Source organism: Diadema antillarum, unplaced genomic scaffold (genome assembly GCF_040938485.1).
Source record: "Diadema antillarum isolate AM-2024a unplaced genomic scaffold, OU_Dant_1.0 seq00000946_RagTag, whole genome shotgun sequence".
NCBI lineage: Eukaryota > Metazoa > Echinodermata > Echinoidea > Diadematoida > Diadematidae > Diadema > Diadema antillarum.
Genome location: NW_027271795.1, coordinates 458,947 through 483,259, shown reverse-complemented (window position 1 = coordinate 483,259; position 24,313 = coordinate 458,947). Strand labels below are relative to the sequence as shown.

General features: G+C 39.9%; 1 protein-coding gene across 1 annotated transcript; it reads right to left on the bottom strand.

Moving 5' to 3' along the window:
- Positions 1–208: 208 nt before the first annotated feature.
- LOC139741686 (uncharacterized) lies at positions 209–24,313 on the bottom strand. Its single transcript, XM_071652267.1, has 8 exons — positions 24,173–24,313; positions 13,848–14,076; positions 11,950–12,036; positions 10,611–10,876; positions 4,580–4,642; positions 2,536–2,611; positions 1,644–1,899; positions 209–470 (listed from the first exon to the last, which is right to left on the bottom strand). Exons 1-8 carry the CDS (start codon positions 24,311–24,313, stop codon positions 209–211), a joined length of 1,380 nt encoding a protein of 459 aa, XP_071508368.1.

The following is a 24,313-nucleotide window of genomic DNA, read 5'->3' as shown; positions in this document are numbered from 1 at the left end:
CGATAATAACGCATCAGCTTAGCACATCATTCTGTATTTGCTAAAACTTGATACAGCAACAATTGTGCTTGCGCAGTTATAAATCTCGAAGAATCCAGTACCGACGCCAATGACAAACGAATCCACCAGTTGTGCGCGATTTCAGTTCGCCACAGCCATCATTCAAGTTCCCGAAAAGCCGCCATTTTATATTTCCCAATCGCCCTCCTTAGCAACCGACTCCGACGGCCATCTTGTTTTTCCTAGCCCAGCTTTGATTGGCCAGACGGCGGTGGGACTGCCTCTCCGACACCCAGTCCGGCGCGATGATGAAGTGGCGGCGATACGCTGGCTGCGTCATCATGAAGTGGCTGTTCTCGTGGCGATATTCTTCGGAGATCATCGTCGGGCGCTTACGCCGTGGTGGCTGCGGCCGGCCTTCGACGGTCTTCAGTTGGTACAGCTGGGTCTCCTCGGCTCCTGGCTGACGCCTGTATTTGAAGAAGATGGCAAGAATTTCCCATTTATCTGCTTTGCGATGATCTGGCAAAATGTACGCTACTTGGACGAAGAGCCAGACCAAATTATTATATAGGAAATTCTTTCTGTTAGCATTCATACAAATAGGGACATCTACATACATACATACATACATACATATAGAATATTGCAGAATATTTGGGAGTTATGTAAGTAGACTTGATTCTACTCTTGTTCATTCCTTTTGATCAATACCGTAAAACATTTTGATCTCCATATCGCCTACAGTTTGAGTGTTGCAGAAATTTTGTGTGAATATTTTGTTATACTAAGTGATTTCCTCACCGAAAAACGAATCACAATAACAATGTCAGAGCAGTAGTGTCTCCTTTTGTATAATATATTGCTTTATCAATTCGAAAGGTACCATTGCAATGGGATACTAGTAATTTAAGTCGAAGCCAATTGTAGAGAGCAGCTTCTCCTTAATTTCGTTGGGATGTAGGAGCCCGTACCATTCAAACCTCACTTGCTCTTAGATTAGATGATGTCATTGATGTGCAGTGGTACTGGTTGCATTGAATAAGGATCTTTAAACTGACTCTTCTTTTTTGTACGCCCACTTTATTAAACAGAAGCCTGGTAGTGGCAAGTTCATTATTCACACTGACGTGTAACCATTAACGCCTCCGCCAAAGAGGTTATGTTTTTGCCGGCGTTTGTTTGTTTGCTTGTTTGCAAAATACCTTAACAAGTTACGAACAAATATGGATAAAATACAATTTTCAAAAAAAAATGATAGCTACTCAAGGAACAGATGATTAAATGCTGATAGTGATCAGGATGACTGTCTGCATCCAGAACTTTGTTCGAATTTTAACATAAATCCCTATCGTTGTCATCATGAACGCTAGATGGCGCAGTTGCTTTTGAGATCCTCCGAGAAATTATCGCGCCAGTGGCCAGAAAGTTCTGCAGAGAGAGCGACGATTGGTCGAAAGTGAGGGTACTATTAATTTTATAACGCAGATGATATGAATGTAGGATTATCATATGAGGTGGAATCACGATAAGGGTAGAAGTAAGCTGCTTGGCGGAGGTCTGCGCTTCCTGAGTTCTTTTCTAGTTTTCCTTGTGTACTATAATTATAGATATGGCTTCGAAATGACGAAAAGAAGACTTACAAAGCAAGCTTCTCTTGCAGATTTTTCATCCACCCCTTCACTTCGGCGTCGTTCTTGCCATCGCGGTTGGGGACGGGTTGCCTCGGGGCCGGCGACGGCGGGACATAAATGTGAGTTGCCGCTGGGGCCTTCCCTCCAACCTTGAGGAGCTGCATGTTGGTCAGATTTGCGGAGGATGGCTTGGCCTTAGAGAAGGGCGGCGCTTTCTTCGGTCCGCCGTGTAGGGTCTGGAGCATATTGTAGGCCACGTCTTTTTCTGCAAAGAAGTTGATGATCGTATCGACAAACGGTTAAGAAGCTGTTTTTATCATAAACACCTCATTTCACTCTGCGTATCACCACTTCTATAGTATAGGCTTCCAATCACACTCCGATTCTTTATAATGGGCTCATTGCCAATGATATACTTGTACACGTGAATGAATCTACATAGCGGTCGTATTATAAATGATCTATGTTGCTTCAAATACGAATTGCCTTTGTTTTGGGCTAAAACGAGTGAGTTTATGACAATCGTATACGAATGTTTTACTGCCGAATCAACGAAATACACAGTATTCAGTCCTATCGAATTAGGAGCAGCAATGATATTTAATCATTTCTTGTGACAGATATAACTAGGGTTCGCTTTGTTTTAAATCAACATTACGTGATTATCGCTTGCAATGTTCATTGTGCAGTTCACCTACCTAAAACAAACTTTTGGATATGCATTCGAGCTAATAAAGAAATTGAAGTAGTACATACGTGACATTCTTGCAATGTAGATGGAATGGCATCCTATGCCTTTTGTTATAGTTAGTAAATGAAGAAATACCTATGTTTTGGACAAAAGATTATTGACTACGGAAAAATAAGGACAATGATTTGGAAAAAAAAAAAATGATCTCACCAAAGTCATTAGCGCCCTCTATCCACGACTTCATTCTTGTCCCCAGATGCTCGGAGGGAATGGTTGGCTTCGCAAGCTGTTGGTTTGAAAGCGGACAGAGTGACAAGACATTCGTGAAATGAACAACAGGCGTCTTCATGAACACTAAAACGATCCGCCTTCAATAATAACTTGTAGACGGTGAATACTACACGCCAATATCTAAATGCAGACGCTCCTTTCTAGCTGATAGATGAAACTCACGGCGTTACTGAATAGTGCCAACCATGCCGTTGGTTCTCGTGGCATAAAGGCCTTTTGTTATTCTTTAGTAACAGTACACCTATTGGGAACATGGCACGAAATAGTGACAATTTTCAAAAAAAAAAAAGTATTTCTTCTCACAATCGGATGCTGCAGAATATGCGATTCTTTTACATAAAAACCAACGCAACTTTACGAGCAACGATCATAATCTACTCTCAAGCTAAATAGTGTCATTTGGAATCGTAATTTTTCAAAAAAAAAGTCTCCTCTTGATGTAATTCTACAGTCATACAAATCCCATGTAATCGACTGAGCTTAGCAAATAACAAACAGAGAACATGCAGACATGATCGCACCGAACTGACCCTGTGTTAGAAAAAAAAAAATGTTTCCAAAACCGTGATATTATCTCGGCAATATCCCGTTAACCAAAAGTATCGGAGCAAACAAGATCAAGTTCTGATGAACCAGATTTGCAGAAAAGAAAAGTATCATCCAAATAGTGTTGCCTGTGCAGCCAGTGAGTGCACTCGAAGATGTGTATTTTGGTAGAATATGCAAGAAAATACCAAGACACCGAGGTGCGGCGTAACCAGAAATAGATTTGTTGCGTGACAACATATCAGGAAAAAGACGAGTGTGCATAGTATCCAAAATAGACTCATTGTGTGTGCGCTCTTTCTCTCAGGAGAAACGTTGGGGTGACTTTCTCACGTTGTCGTTGTTTTCAAAAATGTCAAAACACTTAATTGGCACCCTGTGAGACATATAATCCACAAATATTGTATGATCAGGTGTTGATATACTCTGGTGTTTGAACTCCCGCTGGAACCATAAATTACCACATCAACGAATAAAACCAAAAGAAAAAAAAACCAAACAAACATTTATTTTAGACAGTATTCATATTTTGCGACCCATCTGCGAAGTAATAAATCCCACATCTTGTCACAAACATAATAGAGAACGGTCCTTTACTTAGTTCGTTGTGAATACGTCCAGTAAAAAAAGAAGAAAAAAAAAAGATAACTCAAGATACATTTTTTTTCCATAACTCGATGAAGAAAATATCTTTTTCCCAATCATATTCAAGAATATTCTGTCAGGAAGATACATGCTGGAAATGTCTTGTATATGAATAACGCTTACTCATAGGCGTTTTCACATCAGCCCGATGTTTCGAAATAGCGAGCTATTTTCTGACTTGGGAAATAAAAAAATATCTCGAGCTTGGATTTTCATCGGGCTGATGTGAAAACGCCTATTTAGCTTGTTAGTGCGAGTTAGTTCTTCTGTTTGTTGATTATTTGGTTAAGTAAAGTGTCGTCTTCATTATGATCTCTTATCGCCAGCATTAATTTGAGATCCGATGTATTAATGGCATTCAACATGTTTCTCTTGTTCCCCTTGTCAGACGTAATGCTTCGGTCGTTAGATAACCGAACTATACACTGGAGTGTACCAACAAGTAGAAACTGTTGACTGCTCATGCTAATCAAATCTTGATTAATAGGCAAACATTTTTTTCCATAGGAGAGTTCCTTGAAAAGGACGCGATTCCGTTGTTGTGACTACTGAAGTATTAAAATCGCGTAAAACTTTGTCTTCATGTAGACTCTTCACAATAAAAGAAAACTACAGGAACTGAACGACTGGACCCCGAACGACGTCTGATTAATATGCTGGACTATATTGATGAGACTTAACATTTTTTACAGAACATGGCCTCCTCTATTCACCCCCTTTATACCAGCCCCGCCTCCCCCACCTGCTTCCCCGCCCCCCTCGATCCACTCACCTGGGTCACCATTTCTCTTTCTATGCCACCATCCTTTCGGAACTCATCGTCTCCCCAACAATCCTGTTAATAAGTGCCGGACAAGAAAAAGGTAACACACGAACACACACAACGAGGGTGCACATTATCATTTCCATTTTCCCCATTACTAACATTAACAAAATTAAACACATTTAGTAAAGCAACGACAACAAAATATCCCAGTCACCGTCACATCTAGTGCGCAACGCATGCATCACATCAAGAAAACATTCTCTCTAGCTCTATAGCCTACTTACGTTAGTTAGGATGGGTGGGAACTTGGTTTGGGTGAAGTTAGGAGAGAAAAAGGGTTTGATATGAAGATGCGATCAGAAAGGAAGATGAAAGAATGTACAAAGTATACACGACCGGCATGAATGCAAAATATGTGCACTGAGTCAACAACTGTCTGATACAATGAATGAAGAGTGGAGGACTTCTTCTGTGAATGAATGGATGGATGCAGTGTGTGTGTGCATCGAACTTTGACCTTTGCAATTCATCAGCCATCACGTGGGAGTGAGTGTTGTACACGGAAATTCGCGTTGCATTATTAACCGGGGGGCCAAAAGCTAAAAACAGAGGTCGAGTTGCACTCTCTCTACAAACTAAGTAGACCATGCTTATTTTGAAGTTTTTATTGTAACAAACAAAATTCCACTGGTCTACCTCAAAAAATTTGTTGCGAAAGCTTCCAAATCCAAGATGGCGTCCAAAATGGCCGCCATATTTACTGAATTTGTTATTTGAAAGATAGAATTTGATTGAAAGATCAAATTTCAACAAATGTGATGTCATATGAAAGAGAATAAAATTTTCTACAAGTTGATACCATTTTTATGGGTTATTGTGATAAGTGGATTGAGTTTTTAAGGAAAAAACACTCATTTTTTGATATTTTTCTGAAAAAAGGAAAATCATGAAAATGCTTGATTCAGCATAAATCAGAGAAAGACGGAAGGATTATCTTGAAACGTTTCAAGAATTTTGTTTGACATATGATTAATATTTGGAGAAAATTAGGGGTCAGTACCATTTTTGGTTCAGGAGTTATAATGTCTCAAACTTGAAAACTCACTATGTAAAAATGGCCACTTTAGTTGTGACAATACCTTGTTGGTCGTAAAAAGAGCCTGCGCGCGTCAAGACTACTACACGCACCACTGACACTGGCGTTTGTAGCAGTGCCAGTGGTGCGTGTAGTAGTCTTGGCAAACGCAGACATTTTCTTTGACAAACAAGGGTTTGTGCCTGCAAACTAACTTTTCATACCAAGTGGTAGCTCAGGTGACGCTGATTGCTATTATTTCAAAGTAGATTGTTCTGAAGCAGATGAGATGAAGCAAAAATATCTTTCAAATAGAGGTAGAAGCTTGAAACAACCTTGCTATAGAAAGTTTAAAACAAAATCTGGATCAATCACTCAAAAAATTCAAGATTGCAGGCCATCAAAGCTGACATAGTGTATAAAATTGCGCCAAAGTAAATGTATTATTTTGTTTTTGATACAATTTTGTCTGTTGTGCTATCTTAAACCGTCTTAGGTTTTTATGGACACATTTTTAGAACCAGTGATATTCTACTCTCCGAAAAAGAAAAAAAAAACCCAAATCGAGTGGAAGTTTTTGCTTTTGATGTGAGGAGTGAATAACAAGAAAACGGTGAATTTAGAGTGAAATTGGAGTGACTTTTGAGTGAAAATGTTCATTTTCACTCATTTTAGAGTGACCTTAATAGGCAGGGCTCCACACTAACTTTTATTTTTGGTGGCCCAAAGGTAAATATCCGATCTTTTTTGGTGGCCCGATCAGGCCAACTATGTTCTTCATTTCTGACATTTTGGTGGCCCGACGTGCGTTTTTGGTGGCCCCGGGCCACCGGACCACCGTTAGTGTCGAGCCCTGCCTTAGGGATCACTTGTCACTCTTCGAGTGATCCCCGAGGTCACTCTAAAATGAATGAAAATGAACATTTTCACTCTCGAGTGATCCTGATATCTAACATGGGAAAGCATCTACCAATGGCATAAGCTCAGATCAATTGTGACACTATAACCCACATGAAATCAGCCTAAAAACAATGTAAGAAAATCTGGTAACAGAAAATACAGTTTCAGCATGCTTATTTGTAAATGTGAATATACAGCACGAATAATCAATTTGGACAATGTTATTCGAAAAATAAACTGAAAAGTAATTTCGCACAACACATTTCGCACAACAAAGTTGAGAAATTGCCGCCATGTCGGATTATTTTTTTTTTATTTTTTTTTTTTTTGGGGGGGGGGTTCGGATCAGAAGGGCTTTCAAGGACATCTACGGATCAGACATTATTACACATATAATACCATCATCATTCAGGCGTTTTTACAAAAGCAGAGTAACATACAAGTAAAAAAGCATATCTTTGATACAGAGGCATTTCTTTTTTATCAAAGATTGGGCCTTACCCTAACACTGGAATGAGCTCCACCCCCCCCCCCCCCCCAAAAAAAAGACCCTCAATATGGTTTACACTAGCACAATATCGTTCGGATGTATAGGAACATGTAATAGACAGCAATATAAGAAGATTAAAAAAACAAATCAAATTATAAGTTATAAGTTGAGATTTAACTTTGACGCAACACACTAAAGGTATTCTACCATTGGGAGAGATATCACATTCGATTTATATGTGCAGGTTAGTCGTATTACAAAACATTCTACCATTAAACATTAGTATCTTCATTGCTTTTCAAGAAACCATAGCCATAACTGTTGACAATTTAGTATATAAAAAAACATTCTTATCAGATCTATTTAGTATATCTGACAATATTTAGCATTAATTATACTGATTTCAGTTTGTACATTAGTTGTTCTATCCCTAACTCACAGTTTAGAACTAGTTTGAGGAATTAAGTAAAGCTGGGTTTTTGTTTTACGTGCACTAATGGTAAATAATGCCTTGAACGACAACCTCGATTAATTACCGCCATCTTGAATTTTGTGTGGATACTATTTTTATCGCTAAATATTACACATTGGCAAAATTTGTGCCAAATTCCAAGCTCCTATCTCTTTTTGGAAAATACTTTCTGTTCAATTTTATCTGCCTCAGAACAATCTACTATGATGAAATGCTACAGTAATAGCGATCAGCGTCACCTACCACTTGGCATGAAAAGTTAGTTTGCAGGTACTTGCAAGTCACTAGACCGTTACAGTATTACATGTGACCATGTAAACACATTGTATGCAAAATGTATAATGCATAAATGTAATTTTTTCAAGTTTTAGACGTTAACTTGTCAATAGTGTATGATATTGCCTGTAATTCCAGAAATATGAATTATATCTCAATCTCAGTAAATCTCAATCTCAATCGCAGGTTTCAAAATAATTATTCAGTTCTTCTTTGATAAATACTAAATAATGCATTTTCACATTTCTTCCATTTTTCAAAACAATATAAAAATATGGATTCCCCCCCCCCCCATCCCAATTTATCACAATACACAGCTAAAGTGGTATCAACTTTTAGGAAGTTTTACTCTCCTTCATATGACATCAAATGTGTTGCAATCCAATGTCTCTATCAAATTTTATGTTTGAAATTTTAATTTCAATAAAAATGGCGGCCCTATTGCACCGCATCTGTACTTTGGAGGTTTTTGCAACAAATCTATTGAGGTGTACTTACGGAACATTGCTTAGTATGCTTAATATTATGTATGGTCTTGTTTATAGAGAGAGTGGAACTCGAAAAGTAAGCACGATCTTGGATTTGACCCTCTGTGACGTCTTTGGGAACAGATGCGTGTAAATGCATATTATGTAAAATGGGATTTCAAGTTTGAGACATTATAACTCCTGAACCAAATACAATACTGACCTCTAATTTTCTCCAAATATTGATTATATGGGAAACATGTTAATTTCTGCATAGTTTTCATAAACATTTTTAATTTAATTTTTTTAAAACTTTTTAGAGAAATATTCATGGTGCATTCTGAAAAAAATGTCTCCGTAAAAAGCTAAGATGGTTTGAAATAGCATTAAATGTTCAGAATATATAAAAACCATACAAATAGACAGCAAAACAGACAAAATTGTATCAAAATCGAAATGATATATTTACTTTGGCGCAATACACTATGCCAGCTATAATGGCCTGCAATCTTGAATTTTTTGAGTGATTGATCCAGATTTTGTTTTAAACTTTCTATAGCAAGGTTGTTTCAAGCTTCTACCTCTATTTGAAAGATATTTTTGCTTCATCTCATCTGCCTCAGAACAATCTACTTTGAAATAATAGCAATCAGCGTCACCTGAGCTACCACTTGGTATGAAAAGTTAGTTTGCAGGCACAAACCCTTGTTTGTCAAAGAAATTGTCTGCGTTTGCCAAGACTACTACACGCATCACTGGCACTGCTACAAGCGCCAGTGTCAGTGGTGCGTGTAGTAGTCTTGACGCGCGCAGGCTCTTTTTACGACCAACAAGGTATTGTCACAACTAAAGTGGCCATTTTTACATAGTGAGTTTTCAAGTTTGAGACATTATAACTCCTGAACCAAAAACGGTACTGACCCCTAATTTTCCCCAAATATTAATTATATGTCAAACAAAATTCTTGAAACGTTTCAAGATAATCCTTCAGTCTTTCTCTGATTTATGCTGAATCAAGCATTATCATGATTTTCCTTTTTTCAGAAAAATATCAAAAAATGAGTGTTTTTTCCTTAAAATCTCAATCCACTTATCACAATAACCCACAAAAATGGTATCAACTTGTAGAAAATTTTATTCTCTTTCATATGACATCACATTTGTTGAAATCTGATCTTTCAATCAAATTCTATCTTTCAAATAACAAATTCAGTAAATATGGCGGCCATTTTGGACGCCATCTTGGATTTGGAAGCTTTCGCAACAAATTTTTTGAGGTAGACCAGTGGAATGTTGTTTGTTACAATAAAAACTTGAAAATAAGCATGGTCTACTTAGTTTGTAGAGAGAGTGCGACTCACTCGTTAAGTAAGCGACTTTTTGGGGTTTGGCCCTCCGGTTATATGAACTGAGCTTGTATTGAAACATTGTGCGGAATGGAGCTTCAAAATTATAGCGGGGTGTTACAATAAGGGGTGAAAATGAATTTGGATTGCCATTGTCTCTCTCGAAAAATAATTGTGCAATTCGAGAGGCAAGGTGAGGCAGTTTTATCTGTTTGTTTATTTGTTTGTTTGTTTGTTTGTTTGGTTGGTTGGTTGGTTGGTTGGTTGGTTGGTTGTTTGCTTGTCTGTTTAAATTTTCTTTTTCTTTTTACCGTAGACCCGTTTGTCATTCTGCATCCTGTGCATGGTGATGAGATTTTTTTTAACAGCGTTATGATGACAATCATCTACGGATACGTGATTAATGTCAGTGTTGCAAGATGGACGACATTCATTACCAAAATTTTTTCGTGATGGTTTTTTCTTCAGTCTTGGTTGGAAAAAATACACCTACTCAATAAACAACGACTGGATTGTTTCTGATGGAGGGCGGGGGTCTTTTAAGCTTCGAGTTGTTTATTTTCTGTCTTTCTTATTTCGGTGGTTTGAACAAAGAGCAATGAATTGCGCGGGTGTTTTTCTTCCAAATTTCCTTCACCTTTTCATAGCGATCAAACGGCGCTTACTGAGTAAGGAAAGTTGTTTTCTTTCAAAGAAATGATAGTAGTGACCAGGAAAATATCCAAACTGAAGTGAGCAATGACAAGTATTGGCCAAATAAGGTTTGATTTGTGATTTGGGTTGAATTCTGACGAATCTAAAGTGTTTTTTCGCTATATTCAATTGAGACCATGCACCTGTCAATACTGATTACATATTCATCTCTGACTTTCTGCTGTTTTATTGCTAACTAATGGAGGGAAACAAACATGTCGTTTAGATAATAGATATGAGTTAGTCGAAAGATGGTTCTGCAGAAGAGGGAATGAAATGGCATGTTAGTCCTTGACGAGTTCTTGTGCTCCGCCTTACCCGCACTGGGGCCGTCCTGGATCTCAGAGACGGCCTCGCCGCGTCGATTCCGGCTAGCTGGTCCTGATAAGCGACCGACTTGGACCGCCTTGCATTGGCCGGGGGCGTGGGCGGGGTGTGAGTGCGCTTCGGTTTGTTCGACGCGTCCATGCTAAGGTCCACCAGGGGCTTGCGCACGGGACTCGGGTAGCGCACTGTCGGAGAGCTGGGCTTTTTTCCCGGCACCTCACCGTAGGTTTTAGCGGCTGCCTTGTAGTGGTTCCCTCCTATATGATTGTATAAAAGCATGGACCAGGCCTAATAAACGGGTCTCAATTCTACATCAGTCACAGTCGCGGATCCAAGGAGGGGGGGGGGGGCATCGGGCACGCGCCCCTCTTTGTTTTTTATTAAAATAGAATAAATAAAATGAAAAAATTGGGGGCGCCCCCCCCCCCTTCATTTTGTAAAGGCGCCTCCCCTTTACGGAATTCCTGGATCCGCCCCTGAAGTCATATCAATTGTTACACAAACCGAGGTACACAGTAATTTGTCTGGTCATCGTAAAGATAACATGGCAGCCCCAACAAAAGCAATAGACTTTGTTTTGAAGGGAATTTCATGATTATCACAATTTCAAAGTGTTTTCACGAAAATTACCAAATCCGAAAAAAAAAATCCTTAGCATAGACAAAGACAACACGCCTATGTATTGTGACTATCATTATTAGATTATTGTAAACTAGACGCTCTTATATCCACGAAGGAGGACACTAAAAAGTCATTAATAACCCTATATAGCATCATGAGTGACAAGTTGTACATTCACACTTTTAAGATCCACAACGAAGTGAGGATCAAACAGTCCTTTCCAATAGTAAATTGCAGATGATGATTGAATAGAATTCTGCGGATAATGATGACTTTTAACACTGGTACGAGGCTTCAGTATAGCCTCTGTTACATAATACACTACTACAACTCTTGAAAGTGATGACATCAACATAGTCATACTGCTACGACCACTATTGTTAAAACTACTATACCTACTACATGTCACTACAATGTATTGACAATTTTAATGAAGTAAGGATAAAAAGGGGAGGAGTTAGGGGCGAGTGAGGAGGAGGAAGAGAAGGAAGAGTAGAAGCAGGAGTAGGACAAGCAGGAGAAGGAGGAAAAGGTATAATGAGGAAACGTGTGAGAACGAAGGAGTAAAAGGGGAGTCATGTCGTCACCGTATTCATTTCACTTGACGTCATATCAGATTCTTAGCAGAAACATGAAGAATGTAGCACCTGCACACAAAGTGAACTCCAAGTACTACCGAGTTTAATTCAAAAAGAGTCAATGTACTCACTCTCCCTCTTGCCTTCCTGGCGGTCGTTTTGCTGAGTGCGCTCAAGAAGTTGCAGGGACGACGAAATAAAGTTGTCTACAGGTACGCCTGGGAGAAAGATGCAAAAGTTGAACATGAGATCAGTCAGCGACATGATTCTCATCGTCATGTGGTAGAAGCTATCTTTATTTTGTATCTTTATTCGGCAATTTGTCAGGAAATTTCAGGATGCCTGGCTTTGCTGTGTTGTCTGTGAAGGTAAAATGTTACTGACTTCTTCATGTCTACAGGTCTTAATGAATGGCAACATCAGCACGTGCACATCCAGTAGTCTTAAGCAATCATCTTCTGGGCAAATACAGGCACGAGTTTAGGTTTTCATGGATTAAACATTAAAGTCTTAACTTGGTTTGCAAATGATACTGGGATTGTTCTAGTTTGACTAGATGATACAATAATCTAATACGTTTCGAAAAATAGCAAAATCCTTCCCGTCCTGATTTTCTTTTAACCCTTTCATGCACACACACTTTTCATCAGTATTTTTGAAGTTTGCACATTATTCTGAGCCCAGAACAGCTCTATCGGTGGAGGGATATCCCTTTTCAAAAGCCCTTATGTTGTCGGCGACAGTAGTGAGCGAAGACTGCCGAAGCCGTCAGCACTATAGACGTGCCTCTCACTGCTGTCTTGCCTTCGTCTCGTATGATATGATCCTCTGTTTGCTTCTCCTGCAATTATATATTACAGGCCTTTCAGACAGAAGCCTATAAGTGTCATCGAAGAGACGTGGTAGTTCCTGGCCTCTTCGGCCGTTTCGGGTCAGCGGAGGCGAGTTATGAGAGCTAGTCTCCTCGACTTCTCATGTCCGAAGAGGCAAGTTGTGAGAGCTCGTCCCCTCGACTTCTCGGGTCCGAAGAGGCGAGTTGTAAGAGCTCGTCTCCTTGACTCTCGGGTCCAAGGAGGTGAGTTGTAAAGCTCGTCTCCTCAACTTCTCGAGTCCGAAAAAGGCGAGTTGTGAGAGCTTGTCTCTTCAAATTCTCGAGTCCGAAGGAGGTGAGTTGTGAGAGCTCGTCTCCTCGACTTCTCGGTTCCGAAGAGGTGAGTTGTGAGAGCTCGTCTCCTCGACTTCTCGGTTCCGAAGAGGTGAGTTGTGAGAGCTCGTCTCCTCAACTTCTCAGGTCCGAGGAGGGGAGTTGTGAGATCTCGTCTCCTCGACTTCTCAGGTCAGAAGAGGCGAGTTGTGAGAGCTCGTCTCCTCAACTTCTCATGTCCGAGGAGGGAGTTGTGAGAGCTCGTCTCCTCGACTTCTTCTCGCGTCCGAGGAGGCAAGTTCTGAGAGCTCGTCTCCTCGACTTCTCGGGTCCGAAGAGGCGAGATGTGAGAGCTCGACTTCTTCTCAGGTTCGAGGAGGCGAGTTGTGAGAGCTCGTCTCCTCGACTTCTCGGGACCGAGGAGGCGAGCTGTGAGAGCTCGTCTCCTCGAGCTCTCGGGTCCGAAGAGGCGAGAGGGCGTGATGTCATATCTTGTCTTCTCGAAGTCCAGAAGGCAAGGAGACGAAATCTCATAGTCACATCTCGCCTTCTCTGATCCGGGAGGTCTAGTCGACTAGATCTGGGATCTTGCTTCCTCGACAATCCGGACCAGAAAAAGGGCAAGATGAGATTGAATATCACACCGTCTTGCCTTCTCCTACCCGAGAAGTTGAGAAGATGAGATCTGACATATCTGACCGATGTTCGTCTTCTGGGACGTCGAAAAGTTGAGATCTCGGTCCTCACCTTAATTCTCAAACCAGAAAAGGTCAACAAGGCGACGAATTATCTCTTCTTTTCGGTGGCACTTATAAGCTTTCGTACTTGAAGAAAGTCTAGTCGAATGACAAAAGATGTAAGTTCGAATGAACTCGGATTCATTACCTCTTTCCCTGTTGGGATGCACGCTGACGCCGGGCGGGTCCCTGGTAGTGTTGGCGGGGAGGGACTGGGTGAGTTGTGGGTACTCCCTGTGCTCCATGATCCGCTTCATGTTAATGTAGTTGCCCTCTCCCAAGGACTTTAGTACGTAGTCCTGGACCGCCCTCTGGACCCGGTGCTGCAGGGCGACCTGGGAATCCTGGAACTTGAGATTCTTGGGCTCTAAGAAGTCCTGGTCAAACACAGAATCGAAAAAGATGATAGATAATTGCTCTTTTGAAGAATGCATCTTTATCATTAATCAGTACAGTTTATTATGAGGACGGGAGAAAGCGGACCTGTATGGTCTACACATAAAGTTTGAATCTCCATCTTTTTGAATTGATAGCTATGGCATGGTTAGGAAAAAAATAACATTTTGCCGAAAATACTCTGAACACATTCGGAGCGATACAGGCTCCGACATGTAGGTAGGCCTACGTCCATGGCGCTACACCGCTGTACTTTTTTATAGCTGGTCTGCTTTGCTTGACGTTATAACTAATGTATTGTGCTGTCATTGTTATGAGCTATACTAATCTATCAACTCGATCAGGCCTCATCCAAACAACGGAAGCCATATCAAATCCTGGCTTCTCTCTATCTATTACCTGTCCATTCACTTCATTTCCATTTTGTCACCTGCAGTATAAAAAAGGATAATATGTGGGAATCAATTACAGCGCCCAAGCTCATACGAGCGCGGTTGCGTCAGGATAAATATCCATTTGGCGTAGGAGTTATTGAGACCCATGTAATCCCATTTATCACAATGAATGGATACAGGAACAATAAGAATTGGTGCATATGTATACTGTCTATCCATCTATGTCAGTAACGAGGCAGACTAGACTTGAAATGTATTCACATGACTTCACGCGCGTCGTCCCCAAGGGCAGCAGTAATTGCCAAACGACGAATCCCCTATCATGAACACCCTGATCGCAAGCAATGTACCACGCCGTGCTATAGTATACGCGCGCGTCACGTCATTTTAGTGCATTCTGCTCCTCGATCTGCGAGAAATTCTATATCATGTCAATACACCGAATATTGATGACCTTTGCGAAACATGAATGACAATGGTGCCCGAGCTAAGTGCTTGCGGATCAAGTTCCCTCTGAGATCACTCAATTCAGATTAACTGCGCGTGGGCCTCTCAGATGAGAGGGGGTAAAATATATATTTGTTGATCTGATCTGTATGAATGCGACCCTGAAGGGATTAATTAGCTATTGATGCGAGAAACTGTGAGCGGGGGAAAGTGCAATTCGATTAGCTTGATTAATACCAACTGATTGTGTCGTTTGTCACCCTAAACATATTACGATACGCTTACCTCACCTGTCTTCAAGAGAAACGGTTTGGCAAAAAATACAATACAATACAATACAATACAATACAATACAATACAATACAATACAGTAACAGTATAGGGTGCGCATGTAACATTTCATTGTCTGTCTGTCTGTCTGGCTGTCTCTCTGTCTGTGTGTGTGTCTGTATTATAAACATATAATATAAAATCATGCATGTGTATGTATGATATCAGTAACAGCTAGTACAATGTCTTAAAATCAAATTAAGGTTATTTTAAGCAATATGCACTGTCGCACAAAGTGTATCGCCATATATAATAGGATTACAAGACATAAGCGTGTTGTCCTTGATAAGAATGGTATCCGCTAGGTATTCGCTGATTTATACGCTATACGCCTTAACGCAATAAATTATTCTGATATTATCCAACACGTTGTCATGTACGTGGCCTGTTTCTTCGGGCTCGTGTGTGCTCCGGCCGAATAACTCCTCAAAATTCCTGTCAGTTGTATTTCAGTAATGCCATATCGCGTTCGATGAGAAGGAGAAAGAGAGCTCGAGAATCTTAGAAAAAGAGAGACAGAAGAGGGGAGAGGAAGAGAGAATGAGAAAAAAAAATAGCAACTTTGGGAGATTTTTGTCTACCGTTCAACCGTTCAACCAAAGCGTCATCTTGTTGCTAAGGGCCTCTGTGCGCATGCGCTCTAATCTCGAAGTCAGTAAATACTTGTAATGTGCGTCCACAGCAAGGGGGAATAAGATCCACAAATCATTCCGTGCTTAGAAGCAGCCTTTCACACAGTGAGCTTAAAGACGTTTCGGCCCTCTTAATCTCGTAAAACTTGAGGATCTCTCCGTTTTAACTAATAATCTGTCCGATTTCTGAAAGAGCGGAGATTACGAGAAGCACAAAGAGGAGAATGTTTCTTTTTTGAAATGCTATTGCATATACTCAAGTAATTACTGAAAGCTGAAAGCCTTAAAACCGTTTAAAACTGGCTTAATCGGATATCACGTATTTTTTTCTGCGAGAAGAGAGGTTGTTAGTGTACCATCGGTATTGTTCAGATCACACTTTATACTTGTGCTATCTATTGGACACTCATGCTTCAACAACAAAGACTAAGAATTAAGGTCGAAGAATTTGAGCGAACGGATGAAAGTTAGCTTAACACCTGCGTATAATCTCGCGTTGCATTATGTCTGTTGGAGATGGTAGACTGCCTGAAGTTTGCTTTTACGAAATCTAATTTTAAAGGTGGGGGATAGAAGATCGTGGTTCAATAAGCTTTCCCGATTTTTTGGAAACAATAATCACCTCTGTACGATTCCCAAATAAAGCTTGAAACCGAATAGAAGTGACGGACATCAGTATCAAATAGTATTAAGATGAGTAAAGGGGAGTAATCTTGCCAAGCTTGACATTGAACAGCCTCCAATATTGGTCAAGCAGACCTGGAGTCATCACTTTGGGAGGAATAGTCTTGCGATGTACATATGTTGAGCGCCAACTACAGTTGTATATACACAAAGATTAATGTACATATCAATTATCGCGTATGTCTTGGACGAGTGGTTCAAATTGTTTAGTTCGTGGGTTTATGTAGTCAATGGACAACTATACCATCAGGACAGAAGGTTATTGTCCTTACAAGAACATGGAATATCTCGCGAAAGCTGGGACAAAGTGATGCAGTGGTTATCTGTCTCATTATGAATTGAGCAGTCTCATCTTTTCGTCACGGAGAATCTCAAACGTTAGCTACGGAGCGACACCGCCTCAAGAATAACACCAAAAACAGAACAAAACAAAAAACACCAACGGCATTTTTATGAACTGAGTGTTACTCTATATGTAACCACTTACAGCATCATAAAAGAAGTAAATGGTGATTCTGTATATAATAGCTTTGAGTTTCAGCGTCCAAACTGAATCTGTTTATTTTGTAGTCATCTTACATTAAGCAGGACGTGTCACATCCGACACGCATGCACGACAAACAGTCCGCAACCAATCGAGAAAGCTATTACCGACGCGTTGCTATGGAAACATACAATACATGATATCCTAATTACCGGCAGAGTCAACAACAACAAAAGTTATTGTAGAACTGACTCTGCTGAACGGAGATGATAAAATACGTCATCGGTTTTATAAAGAGACCCACCCCCCCCCCCCCACAAAAAAGACAAACAATATGGTTCTTGCTATATTAGTGAGAGCAAGGGTCAATTTTCCTAAAACAAAGAAACGGACTCCAAGACGGATATCCAGCCATATCGATGCCTGTTAGTAATTACTGTTTAAAAGGAAAATGAAAAGATTCGAATAAAGATAATGGCACTGGAAAAAAACATCGTTTATAGTGTTTTCGCATGTCAGCGACATCGAACTCGCTATCGTTAATAATTCAGTGTTTTCACCGAATCTGCAAGATGCATAAGTCACAAAATAAGAGCAAGTTTACCTGATACGGGATGATTTGTGTGTTTAACATCAAATTAATCAAATTGATAGAATAACTTGACTACTTTTCAGCATGACTTATATTTAAGTGATTGTAATAGTGTGCAGAAAGGCATAATGTACAGTATTTTCGGAATCTCAGTGATCATTGGTAGTCTAGTTATACGACGGACAAAAATTCTTCGGTTGAAAGATCATAATAATGACACATAAAAGATAATCTATGTTTTTTGGTGTGCATCGAATATGCAATACACACTTATAAGTACGTGTTAACATACCTGCAGACATATGTTCCTGTGGATGTTGTTAACACACACATAAATCACTTTGATCGTTATTATAAGCGCATGTAGGGAACGTCTGCAACAACCTTCATTAATATTCATTAAAGTCACCTCGCCGTGACCTCCACCCGTGTCTAATGTCGTTCGCATCCGGGCATCATTGTTTTGTGCGGTACACGCAGACTGATTCATTTATAAGCGTCTAATGAGTAAACATTCATTCCCTGGTGTGTATGTATGCAGTATCCAAGTCTCCTCTGTGTTTAATTGTTGCGTTGCTCAATCATCATGCACCGTAATTAATCAAATTACCTCCAATATTTGCCGTTTCAGTTTGACATCGGCTGAAAATGAAACCATGAACCATATATGGCACGGAAGAACTGAGATGGGGTGGTTATTTCTTCTATTTCTCTCTTTTTTCTTTTTTCTTTTGGAGGGGGGGGGGTACTGCGTCTGGCTCGAGGTCTGACCACGGGAATATTGATTGTGAACTTGAAGAATGCATACATGAAAATGCAGCATGCACAAACACACACACTCACAAAAGAATGATGAAGAACACGAACTCAATGTAGCTGCCAACGTGAATTAAAATCATTCTCTGTTTGAATTTATATAGCAAATACTTTCTCTCACACGCGCATTTTTCTATTTCTCTGTATTTTCCTACCGCAGCGAAGCCTGCGAGTCTGGAGGCAATATTACTCTTCTCTCTGTCTCTCTCTCTGTCTCTCTGTCTCTCTGTCTCTCTCTGTCTCTCTCTCTCTCTCTCTCTCTCTCTATATATATATATATATATATATATAGAATCTCCATCTGCAATGTATCTATTTATCTATTCCCCCCCCCCCTCTCTCTCCCACTTTCTAATCTATTTTTTTTTTCAATCATTAATACTGCCATTGTTATTGGCAGCCTTGCTGGATACATTTCCAAAAGCTTTTATCAGCTGCTGGTTGAAAGGGGGGTGAATAATGCCGAGACTTGCATTATTTCCCAATGTTCGCACCTTTTGCTGGGTTGTAACGGATTTGTATCCGCCGAAGTTTGCTATCATCATTCACACATATATTACACCATAGAGGAGTGATGGCTTTAACCATCGGACTACATTTTTTTCCCCTCTGCTATCAAGGTTTGGTATCAATCGTGACATGAATGCTAAATCTGACAATCCCTGCATTTGCGATTCAAACAACAAATCTCCCGAGACGTGGATTTCATTTTATTCATTTATTTATTGATTTCTTTTTAGTGCGCGTTTGCTTGAATACAAATTCATCACTGGATCATAGAATGATTGATGGATACGAAGAGATGCGACTGACACAAGTCGTGTTTTCACTTGATCCAGATTCAGTATGAGAAACCTGATTGCTGAAATGTTCTTGTCCCAGTTTATAGGGGAGTTTACAAGCTCTGCAAATTGGCAGTAATATACGTCAGTTTCCGATGGCAGTATAGGTATCTGGACAACGGCCAATCAGCTACCAGCACGCAAGCTGTTGTTATGGTAACAACAATCATCGTGACTGGCTATATTCTAACAATTCAGTTTATGATGTGAATTCCTGGTTTAGACTTGGTTGGAAAAAGCAAACACACCACTTGATTATTGTGCATTATTAAAGTGCATTGCTTTCATCGCCTACGATGGGCATAATAAAATAGAACATTTTACTCGAGCATGAATTTTCAGTTTTGCTCAAGACACGTTTTGCTCATAAAGGGAACATTCCATACTCAAAAACCACGCAGCCATGTCAAGATTTAAGGGTCTAAAATAAGCCCAATTACGACTGGTTCTTTGAAGAAGTCGAATATCAAAAGAATGTGAAAAGATATGAAAAACACCCATAATGATTACACAATTTAACTGACAGAGCGCAGGGGCAATACAGAGCCCGAAACGATTGTTTACAGCACGTACAGTGTAGTATACCTTCTTGAATGTGTATGATTCTATACTGTTTATAGGGCACCTCTATGCAATCTACAGAATATTCTCAAACAATATCGTTGACCAAATCTCAATCACGGAGATCGGGAATGATACAAGCTCTTGTTCTTATATGCTCCTTCATCTCCGTTGCCGTTGGAGTATCCTACATCTTTCATCTTACATATCCCGTTGTCAAGGAGACCGCTGGGGCGCCACAGAAGACTTCGCAGCCCGTTTCCTCCACCCCTCCCTCTCCTCTGATTCTTTTTGTGCCTCTCTCAATCTTAGGTCTGTCTAGTCTCGTATGTTGTCTTCCCATCTCATCTTTGGTCTGCCTCTGGCTCTCTTTCCTCTCACCTTGTCTTGTAAGATTGTCTTGACCATACTTCCTCCGTTTTCTCGTTTTGTTCTTCTCATCTTGTGCCTATATGCTTCTCTTTTTATCTTTCTCCTCCTTCGTCTTCTTAACCCTTCAATTCATCCCCCCCCCCTATATCTCTCTTAAACCTTCATCATCACAGTCCTCGGGAACAACTTTGTCTTCTACTTTTCCTTCCTCTTTACTTTCCCTCTCTTCTCCATCTCTCTATCTCTCTCACTCTGTTCCTGTAGCAACAGACCCACTCATTCAAGGTTTATGATATTTCAATCATGGAAGGAAGGACACTATATATCTATTTTAAGCCTCAGAATTATTCAAATGACTTTCAGCACCACCGTTGCCCCCCCCCCCCTTTCACCCAATAGATCTGATCTCCAACAAGAAGGGAAAGTGGTATGATGTTGACCTTCTTTCCTCATTAACAAAATAACACGTACACAAAGAAGCGTCACACTGGATGAACATGATTATGTTGTATAATTATGTACCTTCACTGAGGCATGTGGAATACAAGGCTGTAGCAGCCTGTATAAATTGGCTTGAAAATGAAAGTCAGGTTCATACAGTGCGTCCGGATGTGTGAGAGGGGTGGGGCGCCCGATCGAGCTGTATAGCAACCTGTGCTTCAAAGAGCACCAATGACACTCCCTGTACAGGCGATTTGCCAGCGAGGTGTGCGCGCATGTTACATAATACATAGGCCTACATCAAATATCACGGCTTGTTGTAGTGGAATCATCAGTTACATTGATACGGCTTCTCCTAGTCTTAATGCGAAATAGTAATTTTCTTTAAGTTTACAATGTTGAGGATTAAAAAGACACCACCTACTTGTCAATATAGGTATAAAGACTACATATGCGTACACATATTCTTTCAGAGGGATTATAAGCACTTGATAGTGGTGACTGGTATAATATGTTTTAAGTGCAAATACACGGTGTAGAGTTCCTGTACCAACATGAAATCGATGACAACATTTTTTGATTGATGTTTGCACGCTGCGCAATACATCATGCCCTCTTCACATCCTTTTGTTTCGTCCAGCAGGCGTATATAAAGACTCACAATGGAAAGACCTCTGATGCGCGTGAATGGGTGTCGCTCTTTTTTTTTTGCCCAGCGGAGGAATACTTTATATAATTAGGCTGACGAAAAAAAAAGGAAAAAAATGATATTCACGGGCATTTTGATTGCATTGTCATCAAGGTATCGTCTTTACTGGCTTGATAAGGATATAAGAGCAAAAGTCGAAATTGATTCAACGCACATCTCATGCAGTGGGAGCGAAGCGAAAATGTATGTATAGGACGATAATGATATTGCATGCTCACAAAGCAACTTCATACAATCGCGTAATATCAATTGTCTCGTGAGAGATATCCGATTATGTCCATTGGAGTATAGCCTCGGAGGCCAATCAATGCAGACAAAGAAAGCAATATTCCGTCTACTAAAAATGGAGCTTATTTCTGTTGTCTCATCGGGACACGCATTTTAATGTCAGAGTACACGTAAGGGTAGACAGTATCAATAACCATTGTCAACCAATAGGTCGACTTTACAATGCGTGGCTTAATAGAATTTATTTTCCCCGAGTATACCTAGTAACAAGCTATTGAGAGCAGCAGCTCCCGTTACATATTACGTCTTTATATTTGGAACCCAGTTTGCTGGCAGTATAATTGTTGCTATGTCGGGCAAAGACATTTCTCTCCCCCCCCCCCCTCTTTTTTAGGGGGTGTACGAGGTAAACTGGCCTGCACACTGATTCTAACAAGAATGAACATTGGATGTGAGCATTGAAACCCCATCGTTTTATTGTCTAAAGTGCGATCAACTCTATTCTTCAGATCAGTGAGGGACGCGCCTCCAACATCTTTGGGTATTCTAGTTCTGTCGTGGCGCACATAATTACTTTCGCTATTTTTCTTTCAAATATTAATGACATTTAATGAAATCATAAATGATTATCCATCGCTTCAATTGTTGCAGAGATGTTATACCTGATGGCAATGATGTCTTTGAAGTGGAAGTGGCTGTTTTTATTCAATTGTCAACCAGAACAAAGTCTATGGTTTGTTTGTTTGTTTGTCTTCTACATACCCGAGAGATCTCCTCTATGAACGGTAACTTGCAACAATTTGTGACATATACCGTTTCCTGAAAATATGTTACACTTTGAATTCCATTGCTTTTTCATTCAATATCCGAATCTTATTCAAAATTCAACATTTCTTTTGGTTTGAGATTTTTATATAGCAAATCTTATTTGAACAAACAATGATTGTTCCATTCAAGTGCACTTTTTACGGTAGCCAACAGTGTAGAATGGCATTTTGTCATAAAGACGCAGTTTAATATGATTCATAATAATACCAAATTTAATTGGAATTCTCCTGAAGTCAATATCCTTTTCGACAAAAAAGGCCGATTGGAAATCTCTATACATTCTAGCAGTATAGGACGCGGGCATAAACAAAATAATAATGTGACTCCAAATATTTAGTGACTTCATTCTACACTTTGTATGTTTTCACTCCTCGAAGAGCAACATTAGCCATGATACGTGGAGAGATAAACAAAACAGTTAGACTAGCGTCAGCACAATTTTACTAGAAATGAGTGGACACGAGGGGTGACGTTCCCACGTTTCACCGCCATAAAAAAAATAAAGGGGGTTAACATTTCCACTCACAATAACCATGTACAAACAAGTGAAGGAGTTCCATATTATGTTTCCCCTAAGAGAGTAATACCCAAACTCCAACCCTAACTCTACATATTAAGACTTTTTATTATTTCCAGATTTATTATCAAAGCCGTAACTCCAACTTCATCCCTTACCCTGTTCCAACATCTTAAGACTCGGGATTTCTTCAAAGATCATTTTTAGTGGGGTACAACCAACATCATGCAACTTTTGCCCATGATGGAAACGAAGTCTTATCATTTCAGGATATACATGTTCATGTAGAGCTCGAGAGCAGGATACAATTTACATTTCATATCTTCTGTCTCGCAGGCAGAGAATCTAACACATCAATATGCATTGTAGCGGGAATCATTGAACAAATTAACCAAAGCGAGCGCAAGCTTTTTCGTACACGGAAGTGTGAGAGCAACTTTCTCTCACACCTCGATCCCTGTTTCAATCAAGCGCTGACTTTAAAGCCAATATTTCCCATTTGCAGATTGAAAAAAAAAAACAGCTTTGGTGCTTTGAAATAGTTCTTAAATGTGAGATAGGGATAAAAACAAACAATGTAAAAGTGCAAATCAGTATAATCAATGTTAACTATTAAACCAGACTGTTTTATTAAACTCGTTTCTAGAATAAACCGTCTACAGTTATTGTTCATTGAGAAAATTTGTGATATTTCCTTTAATATACGAGTATATATTAAGGCTTTATTGCGGAATTTTATATGGTAGGATGTTTTGAGATACAACTCAACTATAGATACCTTGATCCAACTGAACTATATGTATCGAATGTGACGATAACTCGATTTTCTTTCATCCCAGCTCCCAATGGTAAACAGTGGCTTCGACTCCATCAGTTTCAGTTGCTACTTATTTCCACAGTAATATCATCAAAGAGTGTAACAGAGGAAGAGTTATTTATCTTTTTTAAGGAATTCATTTCCTCGGTTCAAAGACGTGGATATTATCGATGTCTCTGCTGTTGCCAGCAACTTGACTGGATACGGTTTGTATGATTTCGATTCTTTTCCCCGACAGTGGGAGAGGATAAATAGTTGGCCATGATGTGAGAACTGATCTTAGATTATACGTCTAAGCATTTATATCTTTTGAGTCAATACACCATAATTTCTTTTTTCTTTTTCATCTAAACAAAACTGAAAGGGGAAAGAAGAACGTTACCGATTGTGGATGAGGGTTGTTTCTTCGATGTGGCGAAGTCGGCCGCATGCCGTTGGCGTTGTGGCGCATGAGTCTCTTCGACTTACTGAAGGCATCGTAGTAATGCGTGGTATAAATCTTCTTCTTGGCCAATATTGGCAT

What these genes read in the sequence shown, in the direction of transcription:
- LOC139741686 (XM_071652267.1), bottom strand. Translation starts at nt 24,313, where the DNA reads ATGCCAATATTGGCCAAGAAGAAGATTTATACCACGCATTACTACGAT. An exon ending in ACAACCCTCATCCACAATCG is followed by an intron (nt 14,077 to 24,172) that starts GTAACGTTCTTC and finishes GTGTTTGACCAG; the next exon opens with GACTTCTTAGAGCCCAAGAA. An exon ending in AGAGGGCGCTAATGACTTTG is followed by an intron (nt 1,900 to 2,535) that starts GTGAGATCATTT and finishes ACTTCTTTGCAG; the next exon opens with AAAAAGACGTGGCCTACAAT.